Source organism: Chiloscyllium punctatum, chromosome 46 (genome assembly GCF_047496795.1).
Source record: "Chiloscyllium punctatum isolate Juve2018m chromosome 46, sChiPun1.3, whole genome shotgun sequence".
NCBI classification, from domain to species: domain Eukaryota; kingdom Metazoa; phylum Chordata; class Chondrichthyes; order Orectolobiformes; family Hemiscylliidae; genus Chiloscyllium; species Chiloscyllium punctatum.
Window position 1 is genome coordinate 47,815,226 of NC_092784.1, and position 12,528 is coordinate 47,827,753.

Sequence of the window (12,528 nt, forward strand, 5' to 3'; positions counted from 1 at the left end):
GCCGGGATTGGAGGGATTGAGCCACGGGAGAGGCTGAATAGACAGGCTATTTTCCCTGGAATGTCAGAGGCTGAGGGGTGACCTTTCAAGAGGTTTATAAAATCTTGAAGGGCATGGCCAAGGTCTTTTTCTGGGGTGGGGTATCCAAAACTGGAGGGCATAGGTTTAAGGTGAGAGGGGAAAGATTTTAAAAGGGTCCTGTGGGGCAGTTTTTTCACACAGTGGTGCGTAAGTGGAGTGAGCTGCCAGAGGAAGTGGTGGAGGCTGGTACAATTCCAACATTTAAAAGGCTACTTGGATGGGTATATGAATAGGAAGGGTTTGGAGGGATATGGGCCAGGTGCTGGCAGGTGGGACGAGATTGGGTTGGGATATCTGGTCGTCATGGACGGGTTGGACCGGAGGGTCTGTTTCCATGCTGTACCCCTCTGTGACTTTGTTACAATCCCTACACTATAAAGCTGAGCCACAAAGACACTCTATTCAACAACACTCCTTGGCTTTATCATTCACTGCATAAGCCAAATGCAACTCCACATTAAATTCCATCTGTCACTCCTTGGCCTCTAAGTGGCCAATGGAATTGCTGGAGCAACACAGTTAAATTCTTGTTCTAACACAGTGACACTGGGGTTGTCAAAGACAATCTGACAGTACAGCATTGCATAAATTGACAATAGCATAACAGATGGCAAATAGGTTAGTAAAAATTGGGTACACTCGAACTCCAGGGAAAGTGTGGGGAGAGAGGGCGGGAGGACAGTCATTTGGAGGCGGTGCCTGTTTAATCACTCTAATAAAAGGCGCGATCACTGTTGGAAACACATCTTTGATGAAATGTTTCTATTGGGACCTCGAGATCTCCTTTGGATAATCTGATTTTCGGATAATTGGTATTCAGATAATCGAGGTTACCCTGTAGATCAGTATGCTGTGCTCAATAACAGCAAGCAGCTACCACAAGAATTCTATCAACAGACGATACTAAACTTAGATCACTTATTGTTATTTATGCTGCTGCTCATAAAATTTTGTTAAAATGTTTTACTACCAGACAAACACAACTGTATTTCAAAGTAATTCACTGTGTAAAGCAATTCCAGGCATTTCTAAGCTGTAGCATTATGTAAATGCAAATCCTTTATCCCCACTAAATTATAGCAACCTCACAGAACAGAACAAATTTTCCTAAATATAAATATTTTTTTGAGATCTGATTGTCTTATAATCTAGGGCTGAATCTCTTGATATTTTCGCAATGTGTCATTTTCATCGAGTTTCTTGGAGGGTTTCTCTCCGTGACTCCTCCATGGGTTTTCTTGTGTTATTGCCAAAATGACCTTGTTGACCACATACCACACCCCTACGGCATTCTTCTTTGGTATTGGCCTGACCCCCTCATTTGTCATAGCCAGAAGTACTCGCTGCTATTGGAATGCCAGGATATTCCTGGCATTGGCATCATGTTTAAAAGGCTGATAGGTACCAGATGAAGAGCTGGTAGTTTGGAGCTACAGATCATGATATTCCACAGTTTCCAGACTGGAAGTGGGTTGGGGTAGAATTTACTCAAGGGCTGCAATATGGGTTATGTGGGATAGAAGGCAACCTGTTATTAGCTGTCATTAATTGCAAAGCAATGGTAATTGTGAAATAGGACAGGGAGAAGGGAAGGAGGAATGTGGGGAATGTTCGTTTTTTATTTCTTGGTGAGGAATTTTTTTAGTCTCTTTACAGTACAGTGCTTTGGCAAGATACGGAATGCAAGTAAGGTTGTAGCTAAAGCATATTTAAATTTTTGGAGGGTTGTCTATCTTTGCTTTAACTATATTGTAATGGTACATCCTAGCTTACCAACCTGCGTTTAGGATCAAAACTACCCTGCCTGCTTTGTTTTAGGAACCTAATATTTACTGTGGATTGCCTCTTTTTCAGGGTGGTGAGGACAAGGATTCAAGTGAGAAAGGAGAGAAAAAACCAAAGCGTTGTAAGTTTAACTTAAACAGTACTTTCTTCAGTGATTGCTGTAAAACTTGGTGATTTTCATTGATATACATAGTACAGGGGTATAGAAATGTCCACTTGTGTTTTTGTGTATGAATTGTGCTATTCATTCCCTCTTTCACTGTCAGCTTCTGAAATGGGGCATACTAGACTGAAATCCTGGATCGAGATATCATTCCTAAGTAATTCCTAGTCCATGCTTAGTTAAGTCTTCTCAGTAGAGACTTTTTTGGAGTAGGCAGGATAAAAACTCATTGGAATTCCACTATGTAGATGATTTAAAGTAAGGATTAAGGAAAGTCGGCAGGAGCTTGGTGAATATTGAAGGGCTCCCAAGGATCTTATTTCCTATTCTTAACAGCTTTCCCAGTGTTATTTTCCTTCATTACTGCCAAAACAATTCTCTCTTCCAGCTGCACCTTAAGTTGTTTATATCCAATATTGTATGAAATTTGCTTTAGTTAAATGCTGCACAGAGTTTATTCTCCTAATTATGGGAAATAGATTTTGCTAGCCCTAGGTGCCTTTGAAAAGATGATAGTGAGCTGTCCTACTTGAACCACTGCAGTCCATTTGGTGGTGGTACACAATGCTGTTAAGGAGAGAATTCCAAGATTTTGATCCAGCCATGCTAAAGAAATGCTGACATATTTCCAAGTCAGGATGGTGATTAGATTAGATTAGATTACTTTACAGTGTGGAAACAGGCCCTTCGGCCCAACAAGTCCACACCGACCCGCCAAAGCGCAAACCACCCCTACATTTACCCCTTACCTAACCCTACGGACAATTTAGCATGGCCAATTCACCTGACCTGCACATCTTTGAACTGTGGGAGGAAACCGGAGCACCCGGAGGAAACCCACGCAGACATGGGGAGAATGTGCAAACTCCACACAGTCAGTCGCCTGAGGTGGGAATTGAACCCGGGTCTCTGACGCTGTGCGGCAGCAGTGCTAACCACTGTGCTGCCGTGGCTTGGAGGGGAAGTTGCAGGTGGTAGTGTTTCCCTTGTTTTTGCTGCCTTTGTTCTTCCAGATGGTGGTAGTTTGGAAGATGGTGTCTCAGGAGCCTTTGAACTTCATGCAGTGCAGTCTGTTCTAGTCAATGGTAACTTCCAGAACGTTGATGATGGAGAAAAGCAGCGATGATATGACATACTTTCAAGCGGCCAAGTTCAGATTCTCTCTTATTAGAGATGGCCTTTTCCCAGCAGTTGTGTGGTGTAAGTGATACTTAGTACTTGTGAGCCCAAGTCTGGACGTTGTCTAGGTCATGCTAATTTGGATATGGGCTTGTGTGTAGGGAATCCTGAATGGTGCTGAACACTTCTGACCTTGACGGAGGGACATTCGTTGATCAGAACAGCTGAAGATGTTTGGGCCTAGACAGTGTCTTCAGCATTGCCTGCAGAGACATCCTGAAATAATCAAACTCCAAAAATCTCCATCATCTTCCTTTGTGTCAAGTATGATTCCATCCAGTGGGGAATTATCTTTGATTTCCCATTAACTCTAGTTTTGCTAGGGCTCAGTGATGTCATGCATGGCCAAAACCAGAAGCTGTCTGTGGCCTAAGAATCCATCTTACTATTAGACTAAATGAGACTGTCCACATCCTTGGCATTCTTCCTGAATTGTATGTAAATTTAATAATGTTAATCTGAGCATGTAATTATCTCTAGGTTTTGATTTTTGCCACTGAGCTTTTCTTTGTGGAAACATAACATCCAATAAGGTAGTATAAAAATGTTTATGAATGGGCCATGTTGTATTTCTGGTTTATGTAGCTTGTCCTAATAGTCAGTACTAAGGAAACTTCAAAACTTCCTAAATTTTTAACTGTCAATTTTTTTTAAAAATCACTGATGCCATTTGACAAATGCAGGCTTGAACTACCTTGGCCAGAGTGATTATTGGCCTCCGTATAAACCTCTTAAGCACTTGTAGAGAGAAATAAACAATGTTGCATGTTACTAGTGTACACCTGACAGATAAAGTTGAGGATTAATCACTTCACGCTTAGTAAATAAAGCTATAGCAAGGCTTTGGTGCTTTGCATTCAATAATTAAAACATAAATTGACAATTTTATTTTCAAATAGTTCCTACTATGCAAGAGAAGAAGAAGACTGGCAAACCCAAGAAGAATCGTGACCGTCTCGCAGAGAGGTACTGATCACTAGTGCCATGGTACTATTTTGGTCAGGAATTAGTTCTTGTCTATCTTGTTTATTCAGTTTATGATCCACCTGTTGTAGAAATAAACACTGCTAAGTTTCAGTGTAGTGTGCTTAAGAAAAGATGGGATTTCTTTTTTAGCTGTTGTCTCTGTTTACAGAGGAAAAACTGGGTGATAGTGGTTACTGTGAACTCCAGTGGTTGCACAACTGTGTCACTTCAGCTGGGAAGAAGGAGGTATCTCTACTTCGCAGGGCGTTTTACCCTGAGGAGCTGCTACTGCCTTTGGCATATAAAACTTGAGCAGCTGCCCAAGCCACTTTAACACTTCATCTACTTAAATAACCTTGTCATAAAATAAGTGCAATACAATTTAATTCTGAATCTTGTATTAGAAACCCAGTATTGGATGTAATTTCATTGAGTTGTTAAGTATGTAAATCGTTGCCTAATAATTAGAAGTGTAAATAAATGCTTTGGAGTTTCTTGATTGCCCTCAGACTCAATGATTTCTCATGTTAACCCTGTTTTTTTTTCCTTTGCAGGATAACATATGCCTGCTCAGTCTGCAAGTTCCGTACATTTGAAGATGAGGAGATTGCTGCTCACATGAAGAGCAAGTTTCACAAAGAAACTTTAAAATTCATTGGGACCAAGCTTAAAGCTCAGACTGCTGACTTCCTGGATGTGTGTAATTTTCTGCCTTTTCGAAATCTTAGTTCTCCAGAGGATATCCAATTGTACCCTTGAGTTTATGTTTGAAACCTTGGAGGTTTGGTGCTGTTAGTTCATTAGTAGTGAATAAATTCTCAAGCAGGTTACTAAGGTTTCACTGATTTTAAATGTATGCAAATGTTGATTGAGGTCTCCCTCATGTGGCTGTGGACAAAATACATGCTCAATTATTACAGTCTTTAGGACAAGAAGAACAAATTGCTGGAGAAAGTTAGCATGTCTGGTAGCATCTGTGGAGAGAAAACAGACTTAACTGAAGAAGGGTCACTGGACCTGAAATGTTAAGTCTGCTTTCTAACAGATGCTGCTAGACCTGCTGAGTTTCTCCAGCAATTTCTATTTTCGTTTTTGAGTTTTAGCATCCATACTTCTTTGTTTTAATTTTACCTGTAGGGACAAGTTGTTTTGTTTATGTCCCTCATTATATTTTCCCAATGTGTCTGGCATAATTATATAGTAATCGAGAACAGAATCCCTGACCATGGTTTCCTCCAGTTCAGAAGCCAGTTGAATGTACCCACTTCACTTCAGCTGATGACTAACCGTGCTATGATCATGAATAAATTGGCATATTTGAAGTACTGATAATTAAGTTTTAAACTGTTGGAGCTTCACAAGTCAGAAAAGATTTGCAAGGATGTTGCCAGGATTGGAGGGTTTGATAGGAAGAGGCTGAATAGACTGGGGCTATTTTATCTAGTGTCAGAAGCTGATGGGTGACCTTCTAGAGGTTGATAAGGTCATGAGGGGCATGGATAGGGTAAATAGACAAAGTTCTTTCCCCAGGGTGGGGTTGAAGAGGGGAAAGATTTAAAAGGGATCTGGGGGGCAACTTTTTCATGCAGAGGGTGGTGCGTGTATGGAATGAGCTGCCAGAGAAAGTGGTGGAGGCGGGTACAATTGTAACATTTAAAAGGCATCTGGATGGTTTTATGAATAGGAAAATTTTAGAGGACTATGGGCCAAGTGCTGGCAAATAAGACTAGATTTATCTAGGATATCTGATTGGCATGGACGAGTTGGACCAATTCTGTTCTGTTATTTCTGTTCTATGTGTCTCTGACTCTTAACTCCTAAACAGGAGAAATTTGCAATTTCACATCAATGTTAATCTTAAGATATTAACCAAAGATTCAAACCACTTAACCAACTTTACTCACAATGGCATGCTCTAGATGTCAAGAAATGTGCTGGTTAAGTGGATTGGCCTTGCTGAAAATTGTCCCACAGTGTCCAGAGAGGTGCAGGTTAAGTGTGTTAATCATGGCTAAAAATCCATGTGGGGTTACAGGGTGGGGTGGTGTTTGGGTGGACTGCACACTTGGTGGGCTAAATAGCCTCTCTGTGCGCTGTAGGGATTCTCTGATAGACTGGTTCCTCTAATGAAGTGCCTTCCTTCCTGGGAATGTTCAAACCAGCAAAACTATCTCTAAATCTAATCTATCTGCAGTATATTATAGCAAAAAGAACACCAATACAAGTTCACCAACATCAGCACTTTGAATCATCAATGAAGAATTCGAGAATAATAATATCTCGTTCTTGTTAGGATGCAAGCATGAGACTAAATTCTTCATAATGGATAAATAATTATTTAAGAATCAACTCTAAATTACATTGTCGTAATGAACAATGTCATAGAATATATAATACTTGAAGATAATCATTTCACTTAAGCAGATGGTCAGCACTCTTAAGTAAAGTGAATACTCAGTGCTGTATTTTCTAACTAATGAGTGTTAGGTGTGTAATCAGTTCAAGATAGTTATAACATGATTATTCTGCTTTAAATTTATACGCAATGTTTAGATCCTTAAAAACTCCTTTGGATGTTCAAACAAGTAAAATTAAAAGAAAACTATACTCTCAAACTGGAATAATTCCATTACAGTGCCTTTCAAGAAAGTTGATGTCAAACTTAAGATCAAATGTTTATCTGTCGATATAGAAGAGGCTTTCTTTGTTCATCATATACCGCAAAGTCATTTAAATTTGTTTTTATTTTACAGATTTTTTGAAAAATGAATGGTTCACTGATTTGTCTGCTTTCTGTCTCTATTGTTTGACTGTTTTCATTAAGTAATGATGTTTGAGGTCCTTGAGAGTCACACCATTGTTTTCTCTCAGTTCCTTGACATTTATTTGAATGTTGTGTGGTGTATTAGTTCTATGATTTCTTTGCCTTAGTTGTTTTCATTTAATCTGTCATCTTCTTGACATGGTTTGGTTCTGCTGATGTTTGGCAGCCTTTTGGTACCTGTGCAATGTAGCCATTCTATGCTTGTGTAAATTTGATGGACTTTGCAATTCAGGGATCACACTGTAGATGTTTGGATGTGTGTACTTTCATCTGGGATGACTAGCTAGTCATCAGAATTCTGAATTTTGTGACTCTGGCCAATTCGTCATTCTTTTATAAACAGTGAAGGCTCCATTCCTGAGAACCCATGCAAATGATCAAATTCGCAAAAGCATAGATAGTTAAAAATATCATTGGATATGTGATTTTTAGCTGCAGATAGATGAACTCATGATTTTGCAGATAGTGAGGATTTACTGTATGTTTTACTTGTAATTCTAATCTGCGCAGACCAGTTATATCACGAGTTACGTGACTTGTATGTGTCACTGATTTTACAGTTAGCTACTCAGCAACTGTGGAGCAATGCTGATTTTAAGTTCATGTGTGGTAATGGTCTCTTCTAATTTTATTGTAGGAGTATATTGCTAACAAGAACAAAAAAACGCAAAAACGTCGGGAACAAATTGGAGATGAAACTATTCTGAAAAAGCAGCTGATGCAGCAACATGATGTACTCCAGGGTAAGTCAGAAACTAATTGCATAATGCCCACTTTTATTTGATTTGTAAGAATTAATTCTGTAAACAACATGTAGCTGTACAGGATTTTAGTTATGTCACTTTGGGAATATTGTGCGCAATTCTGTTCTCCCTCCTATTGGAAGGATGTTGTAAAACTTGAAAGGGTTCAGAAAAGATTGACAAGGATGTTGCCAGGGTTTGGAGGGTTTGATCTATAGGGAGAGGCTGAATAGGCTGGGGTTGTTTTCTTTGGAGCGTCGGAGGCTGAGGGGTGACATTGTAGAGGTTTATAAAATCATGAAGGGCATGGATGAGGTAAATAGACAAGGTCTTTTCACTGGGTTTGGAGAGTCCAGAACTAGAGGGCGTAGGTTTAGGGTGAGAGGGGAAAGATTTAAAAGGGACTTAAGGGGCAACATTTTCATGCAGAGTAGTGCATATGTGGAATGAGCTGCCAGAGGAAGTGGTGGAGGCTGGTACAATTACAGCATTTAAAAGGCATCTGGATGGGTACGTAAATAGGAAGGGTTTAGAGGGATAAGAGCCAATTGCTGGCAACTGGGACTCCATTAATTTAGGATATCTGGTGGGCATGGATGAGTTGGACCAAAGGGTCTGTTTCCAAGCTGTACATCTGTATGACTCTACGTATAAATATGTAACCATGTAAAATAAGTTTGGTGAATTTAGGGAGGTGATTGCCTGGACTATTAATCCAGAAACCTAGGTATTGTTCTGGGGATGTGGGTTTGAACCCTGCCATGGCGGGTAATGGAATTTGAATTCAATTAAAAATCTGGATTGAAGACTCTAATAATGACCATAAAGCCACTGTTGATTATTGGAAAGCAATCTATCTGGTTAACTTATGTCCTTTAGGGAAGAAAAACTGCCTTCCTTACCTGGTTTGACTTGCGTGCAACTTATGGACCCACAGCAATATGGTTGACTCTTAAATTGCCCTCTGAAATGGCCTAGCAGGCCGTTCAGTTGTAAAAATTACTAGAAAGTCTCAATGAGGAAATAAAACTGACCATCTAGTATCGACCTAGGCACATGACATGACAATAAAAATAGCTTGTCAACCCTGCATATGGGGCCAGTGCCAAAATTGGGAGAGGGGTCTCATGGACTAGTCAAGTAGCAGCCTCTCACAATCATGCTCATGGAATTTTACCTTAGATACTGTTCCAAACATCAACTCTGCTGTATCCTGACCCACTGGCAGGACAGAGTCCAACAGAAGTGGTAGCACAGTCAGGAGAGAGTTGCCCTGTGTATCATCAGCATTGACTTGAGATACCAAGAAATTCAGCATCAGGTCAAACCTGGGCAAGGAAACGTTCTCCTGAATACTATATAGCAGTGCTCCATCATTTAATGAGTCAGTGCTCTGCCATGTTGAATAACATTTGGAGGAAGCATTGAGGGTGCCAAGGGTGCAGACTGTACTCTGTGTGGAGGGTCTCAGTGTTCACCTTTTAAGAGTAACTTAGCAGCAATTACTGATTGAGCTGATGGAGTCTAAAAGGACATTGCTGCTAGACTGGGTTTATGGTAAGTGGTAAGGGAACCAACAAGAGGGAAAATAAACTTGACCTCATCCTCACCAGTCTGCCTGCCTCAAATGCATCTCAATATGACAGTATCTGTAAGAGTGACCACCGCAGAGTCCTTATGATGTCCTGTGTTTACATTGATAAAAATTTACATTGTGTTATGTGGGCACAATTACAGTGCTAAAACGAACAGAATTTGAACACAACTAACAATTTGAGACTTAGCATCTGTGAGGAACTATGGGCCAACAGCAGCAGAAAAAATATATCTAAAAACGAGATGAGAAACATGGGACTAGTGTGCTCAACAGTATAGGCAAGAAGTGATACATCTGAAAATGAATGGATCATTAATAGACTCTGCAGTCCTGCTACTACCATTTGCGAGTGGTGGTAGCTAATTAAAACAAATCACTGGGGGAGGTGACTCCACAAATACCCAATCCTGAATGAAAGGGGCACTGAGCTCATGGGTACAAACGATAAGGCTGAAGCATATGCAACAGTCTTCAGCCAGAAATGCCAAGTGGATGATTCATCTCTGCTTCCTCCAGAGATCCCCAGTGTCACAGCTGGCAGTCTTCAGCCACTTTGCTTCATTCCATGTGATGTCAAGAAACTTGGAGGCACTGGGTAATGCGAAAGCTGTGGACCCTGACAACGTTCTGGTGATGTACTGAAGACTTGTCGTCTAGAACCTGATGCACCTTTAGTCAAGCTCTTCACTACATCCGCAACAATGTTCACCTGTTTGCTCTGAATTATGCTTTGGTTTGCAAAGTCCCCACAGAAACTGGACAGATCTACAATTATTGTCAAGAGTGGTCAAGTAAATCCACTTTTTGTTATAATGCTTTGTACTTTCATTTAATTTTGGATTCATGCCTGCTCAATTCAGTTAAGTTTTATTTTTCTAACTAGACTTTTTTTAATTGTAGGTATTGGTATGGAACAATGCATGAAAAAGGTGGAAGCAGCTCATTGTATGGCTTGTGAGCTATTCATACCTATGCAGACTGGCTTCATTGGGCAGCACTTAAGGTCAGCTGAGCACAACAGAAACCGCAAAGTAAGTGATGGAATAGTTTCAGGTCAGTGAATTCTTTGACTATAAAACATAATCACAAGCTACAAGAAAAGCATTTGCTTTGAACTTAGTTTTGTCATTGCAATGATAGTTGAAGTCTTCATCCTGTTCTTTTACCATTCTATACCCTTTAATCACCCCTCCTTACTGTCTGCATGTCCCCCACACCATTTAAATAGGCAATTAAAGGAGTATTGTATGCACTGGGGAACTGTTTGTGATGGTTGATATGTGGCTTTATCGTTTTTTGCCATGGCTTCACATTTGTTGTACTTTCAGTATTTTGATAACTGTTAGAAGTACTTCTGGATATATGCGGATTTGAATCTCCGTTCAAGGTATAGAACTGAAAAGTTCCTTAATCCATGAAATCACAAATTTGTACAGTATTAACTTGCTACTGTTTCTTTCTCTTAACCAGATGGCAATTGAGAGAGCCAAAAAGGGTAGCCTAGTTATTGCTAAAAGTATTCTGAATAACAGCAACATTGCAACTATGCTAGAGAAATATGTCAAGGTAAGCATACAATAATCTTGTTTGATCACTATTGCAAAGAAAGAAAGAAGGCACTTAATTGCCTTGTCAAACATTAAGTCAGATTTAGCAAAGGATTGACGTTGAGCCAAGATCTCTGAACTGCCTGATATAACTCAATTCTGAGCAGCTTATCTGAATGTCTAAATTTGTTCGAGACAATTTTTCTGTTCTGCTCTAGAATATTCCACTTGTGCCCCATGTTGACTGCTTTTAGTTGTGGGACAATTTCACTTATGGACAAGACTATACAAATTTAACTTAAAATTGTAAAGCTTAGCAGAAAGGATTCTTGGCCCAAATGTAAGTGAACTAGTTCTGAAGTATGACTTTGTTCTGTTGAGTACAATCTCTGGTAGTTGATCAAATTTGGATTTGTTCTGAATCACACACCTTGTTTCTAAATTTTAGTAGGGTTAGAGTTAGGCTCTTGAATAAAGGAATAAAATAACATTGTCCAAACCACTGATTTACATCACGTCATTGTTCATTCTATTCAACACCCAACAATACCTAATGCTGCTTGTTAAAATTAATTTTTCCCAAGGGTGAAAAACCATTCACTGATGATCCAGATGACAAAGATGAAGAAGAAGGTGGCATGCAAGAAGGCGATGGTGATGGTGAAGGTGATGGACTTAATGATAGCATGAATGATGGAGATAAGAGAGAGGGAGAAGAAGGAGAAGGTGATGAAGAGATTGAAGGTGGTGATGGTGAACAAGATGATGGCGAACACGATGTTGAACAAGATGGTGAACAAGATGATGGTGAACAAGATGATGGTGAAGAACATGCCGAGGGTGATGAAGGAGAAGAAGCAATAGATAGATCTGAGGATGCTGTTGATGCTGCAGATGAAGACATGGAGGCAGAGGGCGAGCCTGAAGCTGAAATGGAAGACTTGGGAGGAGAAGGAGAAGATGATGCGACTGAAAGCAAGGACCCTGAAGAGCCTTTTGAAGCTGATGAAGATAAGATTCTGGAAGGAGAGGATGATGCATTGCCATTTGACACAGAGTTAGAGTAAATTTAGTGTGACTTGATAAACAGATGTGGATAAATGATTATGTTCCTCGGTCATTCACTAAAGCTTATACTAGTTTTAACGTTTCTCATTGTTTGACTTGCTAGTAGATTTGTGTTATTGCTGTACTTGAGTTCCAGCTGATTGTTTCATGAGTCTAGTAAATGCTTCCAATGTACTGTGCTGAATGGCTTTTCATGATGTAGACAATAAGCTTGCCTGAACCTTTGTGTGAAACATTTTACAATAAACATTCTTTGTATAATCTGACTAATGTGACAATCTTTTGAAGCATGTCAGATGAGCATCTTCAGGACTAGACATTATGAAAATGAGTTGTATGGAATTAATCTTTTGCTTTTGCCAGTTTAAGAACTGAACCTTTTGGGCTTTGTAAACCAAGGCACTTTGGTCACACAAAATAGTTTGTTTTAGGTTGACCTTTGATTAGAACCAAGATGACATGAATAGCTAATAAAGAAGCAACAGAAAAGAAAATGGGTAGGCAAGATGAAGTAGAGGTTGTGATTAGGTGGAAGTCAGGAGATGATTAAATAAGTTGATAATGAGAGACAAGGA

At 39.8% G+C, this 12,528-nt stretch overlaps 1 protein-coding gene across 2 annotated transcripts in view; it reads left to right on the top strand.

Annotated features, from left to right (window-relative positions):
* LOC140468008 (A-kinase anchor protein 8-like) overlaps positions 1-12,214 on the top strand; it is a 32,726-nt gene extending 20,512 nt beyond the window's left edge. For both annotated transcript variants that reach the window (XM_072564144.1, XM_072564145.1), the window contains 7 exons: positions 1,936-1,987; positions 4,108-4,174; positions 4,729-4,870; positions 7,636-7,741; positions 10,239-10,369; positions 10,809-10,904; positions 11,470-12,214. In XM_072564144.1, the coding sequence (XP_072420245.1) occupies positions 1,936-1,987; positions 4,108-4,174; positions 4,729-4,870; positions 7,636-7,741; positions 10,239-10,369; positions 10,809-10,904; positions 11,470-11,952 (1,077 nt within the window). In that variant the 3' untranslated portion in view covers positions 11,953-12,214. The remainder of the gene's footprint in view (positions 1-1,935; positions 1,988-4,107; positions 4,175-4,728; positions 4,871-7,635; positions 7,742-10,238; positions 10,370-10,808; positions 10,905-11,469) is intronic.
* The last annotated feature ends 314 nt before the right edge of the window (positions 12,215-12,528 follow it).